The sequence below is a fragment of the Bos javanicus genome, chromosome 22, assembly GCF_032452875.1.
Source record: "Bos javanicus breed banteng chromosome 22, ARS-OSU_banteng_1.0, whole genome shotgun sequence".
Taxonomy (NCBI): Eukaryota; Metazoa; Chordata; class Mammalia; order Artiodactyla; family Bovidae; genus Bos; species Bos javanicus.
Genome location: NC_083889.1, coordinates 2,788,917 through 2,805,828, shown reverse-complemented (window position 1 = coordinate 2,805,828; position 16,912 = coordinate 2,788,917). Strand labels below are relative to the sequence as shown.

The 16,912-nt window shown below is 44.3% G+C and overlaps 1 protein-coding gene across 1 annotated transcript in view; it reads right to left on the bottom strand.

The window, feature by feature from the left end:
- Nucleotides 1-303: 303 nt before the first annotated feature.
- CMC1 (C-X9-C motif containing 1) overlaps nucleotides 304-16,912 on the bottom strand; it is a 76,413-nt gene continuing 59,804 nt past the window's right edge. The window contains exons 4-5 of the mRNA XM_061397355.1: nucleotides 3,704-3,794; nucleotides 304-571 (exon numbers count right to left, since the gene is read on the bottom strand). Of these exons, the coding sequence (XP_061253339.1) occupies nucleotides 451-571; nucleotides 3,704-3,794 (212 nt within the window). The 3' untranslated portion in view covers nucleotides 304-450. The remainder of the gene's footprint in view (nucleotides 572-3,703; nucleotides 3,795-16,912) is intronic.

Below are 16,912 nucleotides of genomic sequence, written 5' to 3'. Positions count from 1 at the left end.
GGTAACTGTGGAGACTACTTGCATCCCAACTGCTTAGTTATTAATACAGTGGTCAAGCCGGGCTCGTGACCGTCCTGCTACACTGCCCAGGTACTGACTCCTCTGGAGACTGTCGGCTCCTGCTCTCCTTTCGTCACTTCTGGCTCCATGATGAGTCCATACACTGACGAGTAATATTTGTGTGGAAACCTAAAATTCATTGTCACTATTAGAGAACTATAGTTGTGAGACCATCTATTTAAAATCTATTATGACCAGGCAAACCATGTCCCAGTTCCCTGCTTGCTCTTATCAGTCAATAACTTTGAGGTTAAAAAAAAAAAAACTTTATTTCAGATAAAGTTATTTCCATAATTAAGGATAAAGGAAACGCACTTCCCTGAGTCCATTATTTCAGGTGACTGATTTCCATGAACACTGGCGTTCCTGAGCATCATCTTGAATATTTGCCTACATACTTGTGGGAAGCTTCTGTAGCCTTTTCTTGGTAGGAATTCCAGTTCTTCTGAATTCCTCCCTTTCCTTCAGGTATTCCATTTTGCATTCTTCATAAAAGGCTGGATCTTTATAGCTGCGAGAAGGAAAACAAAAATCTTTTAAAGCAAATCACTTTGCAAGCATGTAAGATAAGCCTGCTTTAATAATAAATTCAGACATCCAGTTCATCAAGCACAATCTTTACAAGCTGGTTGTTTTAGTCATAGTCATAAATTCATTGTAAAGATGAGGCTACCAAATGAAAGGAAAAAAAAAATAACGGTTCTTTCTTGAATAGCAATGTCCCAGGATAGGACAGTGGGGAGCAGGGCCCCCTGTGAGCAGACGTCACCATGACATGCACACAGCACGCCGTGTGGCCCGGGGCACCAGGGAGGACAGAGTAAAGAGGAGAACGGGCAGCTGTCGGGAGACGTGTGAGCTGCGTTCTGAAGGACCAACAGCAATCCGCACAGAAGGCCCCCGAGGAAGAACCCACAGACGAGGGAAGCCGAGATGTGTGGAGAGCTACGTGTAGCTGGTACGACGACAGGTCACGGGCTGGACAAAGGGCCTGAGGGGCAGCTGGAAAGGCGAGGGCCACATCATGGCAATCCATTCCTGCCCCATGAGAAGCCCAATCTGCCCTCCCGGGCACTGTGGACCACACACAGGCCAAGGAGCGCCAGGGGCCAGCAAGGTTACAGGCCAAATGCCCAATAAATACTCCAATAATCCAGACAGGAAATGACAAGGCCCAATGATCTAAAGGAGTCAACTTTCTGGTGAAAAGGATGCAGTGGAGCTGGGAGAGATTGGGGAAATGCAATCAGGAAGATCCTGAATCCCAGATGATCAGAACTCCCAAAGACACAAGGCAGGAGTCAGAGGAGCTGCGTTCAGTATGGGACCCACAGGAGAAAGCAGAGAAATGCTGTGACCACAGGAAGCACTGACTTTCACGGGGTGCAGACTGAGCTTTCTCAGATTGAAGACGGAGAGGAGACCCTGGGGAAGTAGCTTTCAGGAAGAGGTTCAGGAGGAAAAGATGGAGAAGAAGTAGGCAGAGACACTGGGCAGACAGGATGAAAGGGGGTCTAGTAACAGAGAAAGAATGTAAAAGACACATGCTGGAACCTTTGGAAACACAGCTCCAGGTGGTGAGGGCAGAAGCCAGACATGGTTACTGAGGGACGAGCGAGATGAGATGGGGGAAATGAAAGAACACGAACCATCGATGCTTCCCGTGTCACTGGGCAGAGATGCCAGAGGGTGGTGCTTCCACCCACAAAGTGTCTCTTGTGGTAGGGCAAAGGCACCTCTTGTGCAAAGCAGGTAGGGCAAAGCAGCAGGTAGGGCAAAGGCGCCTCTTGTGCAAAGACGAAAACACAGTATTTCTTCAAGTATGCTGAGACTTGTTGTGCTAGTGCTAAGTCGTTTTAATCGTATCCAACTCTTTGTGACCCTATGGACCATAGCCTTCCAGGCTCCTCTGTCCAAGGGATTCTCCAGGCAAGAACACTGGAATGGGTTGCCATTTCCTTCTCCAGGGGATCTTTCTGACCCAGGGAGCAAATCCGCATCTCACTGGCAGGTTGAGATCTGCACTGGCAGACAGGTTCTTTACCACTGAGCCACCTGGTGGAGACTCGTGGTCAAGTAGAATTCTTCCTCAGCAGCTCTCATTCCCTTCCCACATTCCCGTCCCTCCTCTCGGTTTCCTCTCTGCTCCTCTCTCTTCCAAGCAGCGGCAGCCTCCCCCCAACCCCCAGCCCCCCGGATGGTCTAGGACCTCTCTTCCCCCTCTCAAGGGCGAGAGACAGAGGGATATTCCAATGATTAATATTCACATAGCAAAAGCTGAAAATAACACAGACGAACTTTTAACAAGAGCCGACATCTTCTGAGTACCTGGTATCGATACCCTCTACGTCCCCATTGCTGGAGTGACGTGTTTCCACGTAAGGAATAATCTCCTGCTGGAGCGCAAGGACCCTGCCCAGGGCACAGCAGAGCTGAACCCCAGGGGGCCTGGGAGACCAGCCTGCTGCCCTCCCCACAGTCCTGCTCCCAGTTCAGGGCCACCCTATCCCAACCGAGAGCAACAGGCACAACGGAGACTGAAACTGAGCTGTCAAAAGCCATGAGTCAGGTGCCCAGGGAAGTTAACAGTCACACAGACGTGCAAGAGGCCCACATGCATCCAGTGTCTCCTGGGGGCTCCAGGGACCAGAACTCTTATTTCTCCACAGTTAAATGCTCAGTGCAGGTCTGGGCTCATAAAAAAGAGCAGCTATTAGAATTGTTTTTATTTATGATTAACTTGAGAAAAGAGTGGACTTGGAGTATGTTTCCGTATCTATAAATGCAGATAATCAGTATTCTAAGAGCACGTAAATCCATGTGTACCTTATTTGTTATCAAAAAAGTAAACAATTTAAGATTCAGATAATCACCACTTTCTTTTTATGTAATCATCTAAGAAGTATCTGACATAGATGCTCGCAGGCCAGGGGAGCCGAGTACAGAAGGTACTGATCTGTTCTGACCTCACAGTCGTCTGATCTCACAACGACTGCCAGCTCCCTGCTCACGAAAGCGCTGCACCCGCCACACCCCCCGTCAGAAACGTGGGTGATGATGAAATCTGGGGCGACGAGCAGAAAGCACCTGCATTCAAAGAACTCCACACACTTTTACTTTAAGACTCAACAAACTACAATGAAGTATCAGTGAGCACATTTGAGAACTATTTTTTAAAGTAATTTAACTTCAGAAATCTAAATATACCTTTGTTTCCTTTGTTTGATTTATTACAACTCTCCTAGAAGTTAAATATATTCATCCAAAAGATCCTAAGGCTGGTAAAATTACCTTTTCATTAAAAGATAAACATAAGCATAATATATTCAATAGATTAACCTGTTCATGAAAAGGCATTTATTAAATCCTATGAAAAATCATGTATTTTTATGGCTGACCTAATATTTTAATCAGATAAAATGCTGACAAACACACATAACTTGAAAAGACCCTTCATAAATATGTTGTGCCCCTTGTAGAAGCATCTTTACCAAATTAAAATTTTAGACTCAGCCAACAATACGATGAATCTGGTGGGGGAGAAGTACAGAATATATGACACAGAGTGAGTTAAATAACACTCTCACCTCCAACATATTACACACATACACGCAGGAACACAAACACCAAGGCTACTACTTACTAAGATGTTAGACAGTCTTTCAGTGCAGAATTCTCTTTCCGGCATTTTACTACCATAAGGACTCCAGAGTCCTTGCAACACTTAGTGAAATCTGAAATAAAAAATTTGGAAGAGAAAAAATGATCTGTAATTACATCTCTGTAAGTTTAAACAGCTCTAAAATCTTCATTCATTTAACATCTCTGGCCTAGATTGTGCTCGGCACTCACACAGTACATGTTCCACAAAAGACGTGAACGTGAATAAAAGGTGGTAGATCTGAAAGGAGGGAGGGGACCCCTGAGGTAAAGAAGGAGTTGCTTCACAGTGACACACGGAATGCAGAGATGAAGCAGGATTTCTAACTCAGACATACTTCATTTACCGCTTTGCATTCATGTCTCTGTGTCATACTTTGGTAATTCTTGCAGTATTTCAGACTCTATCAGTATTATAATTGTTATGTTGACCTGTGATCAGTGATCTTTGATGTTACTACTGTAACTGCAGACACGGAGAAAACAGCAGGAGAGCTAGAATTAGAAGTGGAGCCTAAAAATGGGATGGACTGCTTCGTCTCCTGATCACACCTGACCAGAGAAGTTGCTTAAGAATGAACAAAGACTGTGGGGTCCTGAAATGGAGTCTACTTCTGGTGAAGATGCTATAAACCTTGCTGAAATGACAACCGAGGGTTTAGAATATTACAGAAACTTAGTTGAGAAAGCAGCAGCAGCAGAGTTTGAGAGGACTGACTCCAGTTTTGAAAGTTCTCCACCAAATCAAATGCCACCAACTGGCACACTGCAGGCAGAAGAGAAATCGTTCCTAAAACGAAGAGTCCTGTGCAGCAAACTTTATTACTGCTCTCTTATTCTAAGAAACCCACATCAACCTTCAGCAACCCCACCCTGATCAGTCAGCAGCCACCGACATCAAGGCAAGACCCGCTTCCTGCAAAAAGATTACGACTCACTCAAGGATCAGGGCTCAGAGGAGCGTTAGCATTTTTCAGCAATAAAGTATCCTTACTGAAGGCATGTACAGTGTTTTTTTAGATGTAACACTATTACACACTTCATAGTCTACAATGCAGTGTGGATATAACTTTTATATGCACTAGGAAGCCAAAGACTGCGTGTGACTCGCTCTACTGTGATGCTGAGTGTTTTGCATTGGTCTGGAAGCAAACCACAGCATCCCCAAGGTCTGTCTACAGAGAGGAAGCATGTACTCCATGGATGAACAACAGATCCCACTGTGCAGCACAGGGAACTACAGTCAGTGTCCTGTGATAACCACCATGGAAAAGATTTTAAAAAGAATACACACACACACACACAGATACGTGTGTGCGTGCTCAGTCACTTTAGTCATGTATGACTCTTTGCAACCCCATAGACTGTAGCCCGCCAGGCTCCTCTGTGCATGGGATTCTCTAGGCAATAATACTGGAGTGGGTCGCCATGCCCTCCCCCAGGGGATCTTCCTGACACAGGGATCGAACCCGCGTCTCCTGTGTCTCTTGCATTGCAGGCAGGTTCTTTACCACTGAGCCACCAGGGAAACCCATAAACATATGTGTATACACACACACACACACACACACATATACACCCATAAACATATATATATATATAACGGAGTCACTTTGCTGTAATTGTAAATCAACTATACTCCCAATTTTTTAAAATAAAAGAGTATATTCCAGAAGAGATGAGTAGGGAGAGTGAAGGGGGTTGTATCAGACACAGCCCCTCCTGGGGTCCAGTTTCTATGACTACTGATGGCATCCTTCAACCCCGTTTCCTTCAGACAACCTGCCATGGTCCTTTACTTTGACCCCAGGGTTCCCAACCCATTCCTGAGTCAACTCTGAGGTGACCCAGAATCTAAATGGCTTTCTATCACATTTCCATTCTGGCAGTTTGCCCCTCAAATCCTACTGGCCCCCTCGGGGTCCTGCCTTCTCAGGAGCCCCGACCCACAGAACCCTGGTGCCGGAGTCCAGTCACAGCACTCGCTGCTCAACCTGGCCTGCGCTGGGGCAGACCAGCTTGCTCCTCAGCCCCTCCTTGGGTCGGGCACGGGGCGCCCCTTCTCTAGCAGCGACTCTCCCCAGCTGTCTCGGTCCTCCCCCTCCCCGGTGGTCTCTAGTCCCAGCCTCGGCCACCTCATCTGTAACCAGCCATGTCCATGTCAGACTTTAAAATACGACACCACCCTTACCAAGAAGCTTGTATCATCATTTAGTATAAAATTATCTGGATTCTCTTCTTACCCTTCCAGCTACTATGGAATATGATTTATAATCATCTTAAAACAAGCAGGTAACTTCAGGAGTCCCCATGAAGACACATAACGTGTAACAAGTGGCTTTGAACACAAGCAAACTGAAAACGACGGACATTTGTAAATGCACAAGAAATTTGAGGGGCTGTGCTGGACCGAGAGGCCTCGGGCACAGACGTCCGTCTGTCTGCAGCATCAGCGCAGTCTGCGGGGTGTGGACGGGTGGAAACCAGGCCTGCTGGTGCGGGAGGGGCCTGACTCCAGACGGAGGGCACGTCTGGTCACAGCCGTGGGGCAGTGATGCTCCAGTGCGGGTCACGGGCTCCGTGAACTAGATGTTCACCAGTCTCAGGACTGCGACCATTTGCTCTGAGTCCTGAACTGAATCAGGCATCTTTTACACTCATCGACACACGCTCTTGTGGTCTCTGTGCCGATGAGCTGGGCATGTGGCCAAATCAGAGCAAAGGGGACTTCCTGTGTCCTCTGCGACGCAAAAAGGCAAAGCAGGGGCTTCCCTGGTGACTCAGTGGAAAAGAAACCTGCCTGTCAGCGCAGGAGACACGACCTCGATGCTTGAGCTGGGAGGATCTCACATGCCGTGGACCAATTAAGCCTTGTGCAACACAACTGCTGTGAGCCTGCGCTCTAGAGCCTGGGTGCCACCGCTACTGAAGCCTGTGTGCCCTAGAGCCTGTGCTCCGCAACCAGAGAGCCACCGCAGGGAAAAGCCACACACCGCAACCAGAGAGGAGCCCCCGCTCACCAGAGCTGGAGAAAAGCCTGCACAGCAACAAAGGCCCTGCACAGCCAAGAATAAACACGTAAAACTATTTTTTTCTAAAAAAAGGGAAAAAACATTTCTCTTTTAAAAAAAGGCAAAGCCAATGCAGGATCAGGTCCTTCTCATCAGAGGTCCTGAAGAGAGGCAGCAAGCCCACTGGAAAGCCCACTAGCCTGCACTCTGGAAGTCATTAGCATCCTTCCACGGTACTGTTCTCCACACAGCCTGATGCGAAGACCTGCCTTTCCAGAGGCAAGGGTTACTATCCTAAGCAAGAATTAAAGCATGAGCTACCCTCAATGGGAGCGTGAACAAAGTTAATCCAGAGGTGACGAATGTTCAACGGTGGTGACGGGCCGTGGGCTGGCTCCTCGCAGCCCCACTGTCATTCGGAGACCTGGACCGGCTCACTCGGACGATAGCATCCACAGAAAGATCGTGGGCATCAGGGACCTCCCCTCGTAAACACGTGCGCATTGACCAAACCCCAGTCCCTTTCCAGAAAACACGAATGCAAGGGCTCCTACCAACAGTATATTCTCTGAATTCAACACTCAGTACTCTAACACTTGACAAATTTACAAGCAAACGCTCAGGCACTGACTTACGTTAAGACCTGTTTTCTCTAACGTGACTAAAAATGTCCTCAAGTAGGGAAGTGGCTCCAGATAGCACGTGTGTGTTCCGATGGCCATAAAGGCACAGTCTCTGCGTTTTCACACTTGTCCAGATCTCCTCAGGAGTAACTGTGACTGGCCCGAAGCCTCAAGCTGTTTGTAAGGTTTCTGTCACTTGTTTAGCAACACTATTTTAATGAGGATCCATCTTTCAAACCACATTAGCAAACCTTCATATAATGGTGATGTCGCCAGCTGATTTCTACAATGGTATTCTGAAACAAGCCCAATTTAAATCACTTCTGTCTCTCAATATTAAGTGTTAAAAAGTTTGTACACCTGTAAATAAATATTCACCTTTAACCACTATGAAAATGAACTGTCATTCACTTACATATACCTTAATGTAATGCAAATAAATATCAGTAAAGAGTGAGAGTAAAGAGAGGATTAAAAGTTATTCCAAACTTTAAAGAAGTTTGGGCTTAAAGACAGCATTCAAGACTTTTTTCTTTAAAATATCAAGAACATGAAATTCTTTCTTTTGAAATTCCTTTCTCTGAAAGAAACCACTGAATGTCATATAAAATAAACGATGGGAAACATATTCTGTGAGCAGGATAAAATCTGCATCAAGTGAAGCTAGAGAAAACAGAGATAAAGTCTTCTCCCAACTTTAGTCTAAGATAATCGGCAAAAGAACCATACTGTAATTAAGTACAAGAATACATAATTTCCAGTTTATATAAGAAAAACTTAGGGAAACTCCATATAAAAGCAGTAAGAGAGAAATGGTTTGGAATTCATTGCTTTTCACTCATTTAATTTATGAACTTTGGAATATATGTTAATATTTAAATAACTGCCATAATTACGTTTCCTGATTAAGCTGAGGATGAGCAACAAAGTGTGGATGGGAGCAGGAAGACTGACCTTCCACACGTCATCAGTTTCAAGCAACATACAATTTGGCAGACACAGTCATCCAGGTAGGACGATAGCATTCAATGAGAGATATCAATTTAAAAACATACCAGATTAAAAGAAGTAATTCCAATGTTTCATTATTTCTGAACCACTCCTTTTATAATTCAAACAATTTATATTTTCTAAACAATCCTGAGCTTATGAATTTTTACACAACCATCTTTAGACATAGCACTTATTTCTAACTTTCTAGTACTTTTATTTCCTCAATAAGTGAAGTACTTAATAAAGTACCTATTTTGTTTCAGGCATTATAAAAAGCAGAGCTCTATTTAGGTACCACTGTAATTTAGAATTTTTGACATGTAAGTTCTGTGTAATATTTCTATGACTAAACCACCATCTTGATGGTCTCACTTTTAAATCTGGAACTTCAATCTAATCGAAAAGAAAGACATTTAGGAGGTCTTGCTTACTGAAGAAATGTAGCAAGAAGATTTTTAAATCACCCTCAATTCAAAACATTTCATCAACTGCACAACAGGAAATCTTAAGCATAAAACTGCTTCCTTATAGGAAACTAGATAAAAATAAAAACAGAAATGTACTTGAAACGTTGGATAAATGATCTGCCAGCAAACATTCTGACAACAACAAAATTTCAGAGACAGTTTTTCGAGAGATCCATAAAATTAATCACTCAATGGAAAACATAACACGCAGAAGCCACCTCATCTTTCTCGAGGCTCAGTCACCAAAACAGTGACTTCCTAACTGAACTCACGCCTTCAAAACGTTTCCGATTCCAAAGGTGAGTCGAAAACACTGCAGACGGGGAAATCACCAAAATGCCATCACGTCAACGCTCAGCAGAGGATCCAGCTGCAAATACCTCATTTATCTGTTCCTTTTTTAGTTTTTACTTTATACTGGCCTAGAGTTGACAAATAGCGTTGTCAGTCTCAGGCGTGCAGCAGAGTCAGTCATCCGTATAGGCATACCTGCTCTCTTTCAGATTCTTTTCCCACATAGGTCATTACAGAGTATTGAGAAGAGTTGCCTGTGCTACACAGTAAGTAGGTCCTTTTTAATTATCTACTTTATATACAGTAATATGTATATGTTAATCTCATATCATTTATTTCTTAAATTATCGGAGTAGAATGAAAATAAAAAGTCACTTACATTCCTGCCTCGTAATAGTAACAACAATAGCTAACACTTCTCTTTACTGTGTACCAGGCACTAGCCAATGAGTTAGGACAGGCTTTCACAGGCATTAACTGATTAAAGTTTTTTTCATGCATTCTTTCAGTACTTATACACAGGCTCATAAAAACGCCACTCGTTCACTCCGCTTGGGGACGGGAGGTGGGGCAGGGCGGGCGTGTGCCAGCCACGACCGCAGGCGGCGTTCCGCGTCGGGCTCCGTCCTGAGGCAGTGGAAGCCCTCAGAGGGGCTCCGCACAGCGGAACAGCATGATCAGGCTTTCTTCTGCAGAGAACTACGCGAGCTGGAAGGCAGAGAGGTGGGGGCAACAGGGAAACCGGTGAGGAACTGAGCACAGTAGTCAGACTGAGAGACGGCAAGGGGGCGAGGCAGGGAGCGGCTCTGGAGAGGCGCGGACAGCTACCAGGGGGCCGTGACGGACACGGGGACACCGTCAAGACACAGGGTGACAGACGGGGGTCGCGGATGACGCCGACGCCTCCGCTGGGCGCAGCCGGCGGGTCCGATGTCTCAGAGACACTAGAAAAGGAACGCACGCGATGGGGGAAAAGATCAGCGCGTGCTTCAGACACGTCCAGCTGGGAGGAGCCCGTGAAACACCCAAGTGGATTGTCGGGCTGAGGCAAGTGGAAGACACTGGTGTGGCATCAGTCACTTATGAAAAATAAGGAAAAGTAAAGAGGGCCCAGGTAACCACTAGGCTGCCAATATTCAAGGGTCAGTGGAAACACGGGCACCTGAAAGACGGGAGGACCTCGGGGCATCACAGAAGGTAAGGGGACCAAGAGGCTGACCCTCTGAGTAGAGATCAGGGTCCACTGGACCCAATTTTAACTTCTAACTATTTTAAAGATATTTTGATTTTCATTTTTTCTGAGGCCTTCCAAAAAACCAAAGAAAACAGATACTTTGTAATATAATAAAACTCATTTCTATCTTGCAATTATCATATGGACTCACTAGAACTTTGTGTAAAGATAAGATACAACATAGACTCAATGATCTTTTTCCTACATTTTGAAACTTTTTACTAGATCATCCTAGGACTTCTTTCATCATGACTCATCAATTATTTTCAACTATGCTAAAACTGACTAAAATAAGAAAACATAATGATGGAATCAGCTAGAAAGAAAGTGAAATCGCTCAGTCGTGTCCGACTCTTTGCGTCCGTGGACTGTAGCCCACCAGGCTCCTCCGCCCATGGGATTCTCTAGGCAAGAATACTGGAGTGGGTTGCCATTTCCTTCTCCAGGAGATCTTCCTGACCCAGGGATCAAACTCGGGTCTCCCTCATTGCAGGCGATGCTTTAACCTCTCAGCCACCAGGGAAGCCCAGAATCAGCTAGAAGAATGATTCAACAGTGAAATAAACCACTATTTTATCAGTTTTCTTACTGGATCATCTGGCATATTACATTATAATTTATCAATATAGAAAAGGAGTCTTTTTAATGTTTGCTTTCCTTGAACACAGTTAAGATCTTTTTTTTTTCCACTTCCTGATTATGTTAGGTAGAATAAGAGACCCCAAAGATTTCCAAATCCTGCTCCCAGAACCCAATGAATGTCAGGTTATATGGCAAAGGGGAATTACAGTTACTAATCAGCTACAACCAAATAAGGAGATTATCCTGGATTATCCAGGGGGTCCCAGAGGAATCACCAGGGTCCTGAGAAAGGGAAAAGGGAGGCACGGATGCTAGGACTTCCAGCATCTAAACCTGTGGGAATGAAGTTTTGTTGTTTATGGATCATCAGTTTATGTTATTTTTGTTAAGCAGCTCATGCTAAGATAGTTTCTAGAAACTGAAAAAGCAAAGAAACGGACTCTCTCATTGAGCTTCCAGAAGGGAACGCAGCTCTGCCAACATGTGGATATTAACCCAGAAAGACCTGTGTCATACCTCTGAGTTAAGACTGTAATGTCACACATCTGTGTTGTTTTATGGTACTAACTGTGTGTAATTTGTGATAGCCGCCATAATGAACTAACTGCACTGCCTGTAGCAGAAGAAGGAAAACTAACAAAAAGATGATTCTCACTTATTAGATGAATCAGAAAATGCATGCTAAGACCTGAAAGCAGAGCTCCAGATTCTGCTGACGACGACAAAACTACCTACTATGAATACAACCACCAACTACTATCTTCAGATGACAGTATCCCAGATGACCTTCTCAAAAATCAGGAACTGATGAGTAAATAACAAACTCTGCAGGACAAAAAGGAAACGAGGCCTCCTCATCCGATCAGTCACCTAACAAGAGGCACCTGGTGTCCTGTAACAGGAACCGGCACATCCCACGTGGTAGGGACCCACGGTGGCGTTCTCCCATCTTCCGTGCTGGTGTGTATGTGACCCAAATACTCAGGCCTGGCTTATAAGCAAAGATGATCACAAGGAACTAGCATTTGTGGGACGGGATGTATAAGTCAAAAAACTAAAATTTTTAAAAATTAAGGAGCAAAAAAGATGACTATCTTCTCTACAAAAAAAAAAAAAAAATTAGTAGCCAGCGATGTTTACAAAAGCATTGTATTTTATGAAAGCAAGCACAAGAAGACCCAGGACTGCTAGTGCGGAGGGCCAGCTGGAGGTGTGCTGGAACCTGGTGCAGTACTGACAAGACAGGTGTGTTCAGGCTCACAACCAACACTTAGCTTCATTCAGGCAACACTGACCATTTCAAGTATAAAACTTTTATAACCGGGAAATACAGAATAAAAACTGGTACAGCTATATTTAATTATTATTAAAATTTTAAGATCACTCTTCCTTTGTTCTTTCAAAAATTTTTTGAATATGATTTTTAAATAGAAAAATTAATAAATAAAAGGTATCCACAGATGACTACCTTTTCTAGGACAGTATGGACTAAAGAAGGCATGGTCATGATTGTCGAATGCTAAGATGAGGAGAGAAAGTCACCTGTTAGTTTTTATGTTAAGACTTTGTGACATTCTGCTGTCTAGGAATATCTTTGATTCACGTAAGGTCAGGGAAAGAATTAGAACAAACAAAAATCCTTGCTCCTTATCACAGATGAATTAAACATAGCTTTTATTTCCAGGGAGAAGGCAATGGCACCCCACTCCAGTACTCTTGCCTGGAAAATCCCATGGATGGAGGAGCCTGATAGGCTGCACTCCAAGGGGTCGCAAAGAGTCGGACACGACTGAGCGACTTCACTTCACGTTATTTCCAGGACACTTATTTCTTTAATCAAGCATTCATTAAATACAAAATATGGTTCCTAACTTCAATGTACTTATAATATAGTGGCAGATGCACAAAGGAATTCAATACCAAACAGTTATCTCCATTTGGTCAGCTTAGGTTTATAGCCCTCTAAAACCTACACATAGCATATTAAAAAGCAGAGACATTACTTTGCCAACAAAGGTCTGTCTAGTCAAGGCTATGGTTTTTCCAGTGGTCATGTATGGATGTGAGAGTTGGACTGTGAAGAAAGCTGAGCACCGAAGAATTGATGCTTTTGAACTGTGGTGTTGGAGAAGACTCTTGAGAGTCCCTTGGACTGCAAGGAGATCCAACCAGTCCATTCTGAAGGAGATCAGCCCTGGGATTTCTTTGGAAGGAATGATGCTAAAGCTGAAACTTAGTACCTTTGGCCACCTCATGCGAAGAGTTGACTCACTGGAAAAGACTCTGACGCTGGGAGGGATTGGGGGCAGGAGGAGAAGGGGACGACAGAGGATGAGATGGCTGGATGGCATCACTGACTCAATGGATGTGAGTCTGAGTGAACTCCAGGAGTTGGTGATGGACAGGGAGGCCTGGCGTGCTGTGATTCATGGGGTTGCAAAGAGTCAGACACGACTGAGTGACTGAACTGAACTGAACTGAAACTGTACACACAAGGCTACCAAGCAAGGTCTGAAATGCACCTAGTCTGAATCTCCATGTACTGTGAGTATAAAAGGCACACTGGAGGGATTCCCCTGGGGGTACAAGGGTTAAGCTGGTTTGGGGAGCTAAGATCCCACATGCCTTGTGGCCAGAACCAAGACACAGAAGCAATATTGTAACTAATTCGATACAGACTTCAAAAACATCTTAAAAAAAAAAAAAAGACACACTGATTTGTGGGAGCTTAGGATGAAAAATAATAAGCAGGGTGATAATATATAGCCTTGATGTACTCCTTTTCCTATTTGGAACCAGTCTGTTGTTCCATGTCCAGTTCTAACTGTTGCTTCCTGACCTGCATATAGGTTTCTCAAGAGGCAGGTCAGGTGGTCTGGTATTCCCATCTCTTTCAGAATTTTCCAGTTTATTGTGATCCACACAGTCAAAGATTTTGCCATAGTCAATAAAGCAGAAATAGAGTTTTTCTGGAATTCTCTTGCTTTTTTGATGATCCAGCAGATGTTGGCAATTTGATCTCTGGTGCCTCTGCCTTTTCTAAAACCAGCTTGAATATCTGGAAGTTCACAGTTCACGTATTGTTGAAGCCTGGCTTGGAGAATTTGGAGCATTACTTTACTAGTGTGTGAGATGAGTGCAATTGTGCGGTAGTTTGCACATTCTTTGGCATTGCCTTTCTTTGGGATTAGAAGGAAAACTGACCTTTTCCAGTCTTGTGGCCGTGGCCTCTGCCGAGTTTTCCATATTTGCTGGCATATTGAGTGCAGCACTTGCACAGCATCATCTTTCAGGATTTGAAATAGCTCCACTGGAATTCCATCACCTCCACTAGCTTTGTTCCTAGTGATGCTTTCTAAGGCCCACTTGACTTCACATTCCAGGATGTCTGGCTCTAGGTGAGTGATCACACCATCTTGATTATCTGGGACATGAAGATCTTTTTTGTACAATTCTTCTGTGTATTCTTGCCACCTCTTCTTAATATCTTCTGCTTCTGTTAGGTCCATGCCATTTCTGTCCTTTATTGAGCCTATCTTTGCATGAAATGTTCCTTTGCTATCTCTGATTTTCTTGAAGAGATCTCTAGTCTTTCCCATTCCGTTGTTTTCCTCTATTTCTTTGCATTGATCGCTGAAGAAGGCTTTCTTATCTCTTCTTGCTGTTCTTTGGAACTCTGCATTCAAATGTTTATATCTTTCCTTTTCTTCTTTGCTTTTCGCTTCTCTTCTTTTCACAGCTATTTGTAAGGCCTCCCCAGACATCCATGGCCAACCTAGATAGCATATTCAAAAGCAGAGACATTAATTTGCCAACAAAGGTCCGTCTAGTCAAAGCTATGGTTTTTCCAGTGGTCATGTATGGATGTGAGTTGGACTGTGAAGAAAGCTGAGCACTGAAGAATTGATGCTTTTGAACTGTGGTGTTGGAGAAGACTCCTTGGACTGCAAGGAGATCCAGACAGTCCATTCTAAAGGAGATCAGTCCTGGGTGTTGTTTGGAAGGAATGATGCTAAAGCTCAAACTCCAGTACTTTGGCCACCTCATGTGAAGAGTTGACTCATTGGAAAACACTCTGATGCTGAGAGTGATTGGGGGCAGGAGGAGAAGTGGATGACAGAGAATGAGATGGCTGGATGGCATCACCGACTTGATGGACATGAGTTTGGGTAAACTTCGGGAGTTGGTGATGGACAGGGAGGCCTGGCATGATGTGGTTCATGTGGTCGCAAAGAGTTGGACATGACTGAGCGACTGAACTGAACTGAACTGAGGATGAAAAATGTAACAAACTATCTTGTTCACCGTTTTTATACTGATTGCATGCTAATAAGATAGATGTGCTGTGCTGTGCTTCTTGCTCAGCATGTCTGACTCTGTGACCACATGGACTATAGCCTGCCAGGCTTCTCTGCCTGTGGGGATTCTCCAGGAAAGAACACTGGAGTCAGTTGCCATGCTCTCCTCCAGGGGATCTTCCCAGCCCAGGGATTGAACCCAGGTTTCCCGCATTACAGGCAGATTCTTTACTGTCTGAGCCACAAGGGAAGCCCTAATAAGATAGATACTATTTATTTAATACATAAGTTCAGTAAATATTAAAATTAAGCTTACCTTTCAAAACTAATGTCCCATTAAAAAATACGTGGCTACTATAGTTTAAAGAGAAGGAAAAGGCTACCCACTCCAGGATTCTGGCCTGGAGAATTCCATGGGCTGTATAGTCTATGGGGTCGCAAAGAGTCGGACACGACTGGGCGACTTTTAATTTAGTATATTTTAAAATTATGAATATCGTCATGTTATTCTCTATGACCCAGTGGAACTTTCTGCAATGACAGAGACGCTCTCTGCACTTTCCTGTAGTGCCCCCGTAAGCCATGAAGGACGACTCAGCGCTCCAAGTGTGGCTGAGTGCAACTGAGGGACTGAATGTGTCTCTGTAATTAATTAAGGTAAAGAGTGGCGTGTGTGCAGTGGCTGCCATAGTGAAAGAGGCGGCCCTGAGTGTGTTTTCTTCCCCGCACTTCAGGTCAGATGTAGACAGGAGGCTGGTGATGAGAGCCTCAGATTGCTCATCTCCACGGACTGGAATGAAGCTCAGTGGGCACAAACTGTGATTCTGACCAGGAGCCCTTAGCATGTAGCTCTTGGAGCAGAGATGATTTCTAACAAAGGCTAACAATACATTAACTGCTCAACAGGATCTATATCTCCATAGAATAAACTATCTTATTTCCGGTGGAGTTTTTGTTTTTCCATTTTCCTATGTGATTTCATAATTTTTTTTTTCTTGCAACGTATTTAAAGATGTTAATAATAACAGCAACAAAATCAAATTAATAATGGACATATACTGGGTGTTTACTATGTACCAGACACGATGAGCACTTCATTAGCTCACTTGAATTTTACAAAAACCTAACAGAGAAGCACTGTCATCATCTGCATTTGCCAGACAAGGACACCGAGCTTTCAGTAGGCGACATCATGCATTTCCAAGACGGACAGTGCGGCAAGGATTAGCCTGGAACCGGGCCTTTAGTTCCTGAAAAACTCCGTAACTCCTATGGAATGACACTGACTCTTCTTCACAGGGAGAACAGGGGAGACTCCTCCACACTGGGCAGAAGTTCTCATGGTCATAGCAGAGCCGTAAGCCCTGCCGTCACCACACACAGGGCCAGCACCGGGCCCAGGAAGCTGGTGGGATGGCTCAGTCCTTCCGGTCCCCACCTCCGGGGGAAGAAAAGCTACAGCTTAGAGCTCTGATGCTCTGCTCCTGAGCAATCATCTAAAATAAAATGACGCCAGATACCTTGCCCTCTGGCTCCACACCTCCTTTTCCAGAATGCCTATAAAATATATTTAAATATTTAAAACAAGGATTTTACACATTAGAAAGTGACTTTTCCAAGCAGTTTACAAGAAACTGCTAAGTTCTGTGCTTGGGGTTCTAAGAGCCTTCAGAATAGGAAAGGGAGACGT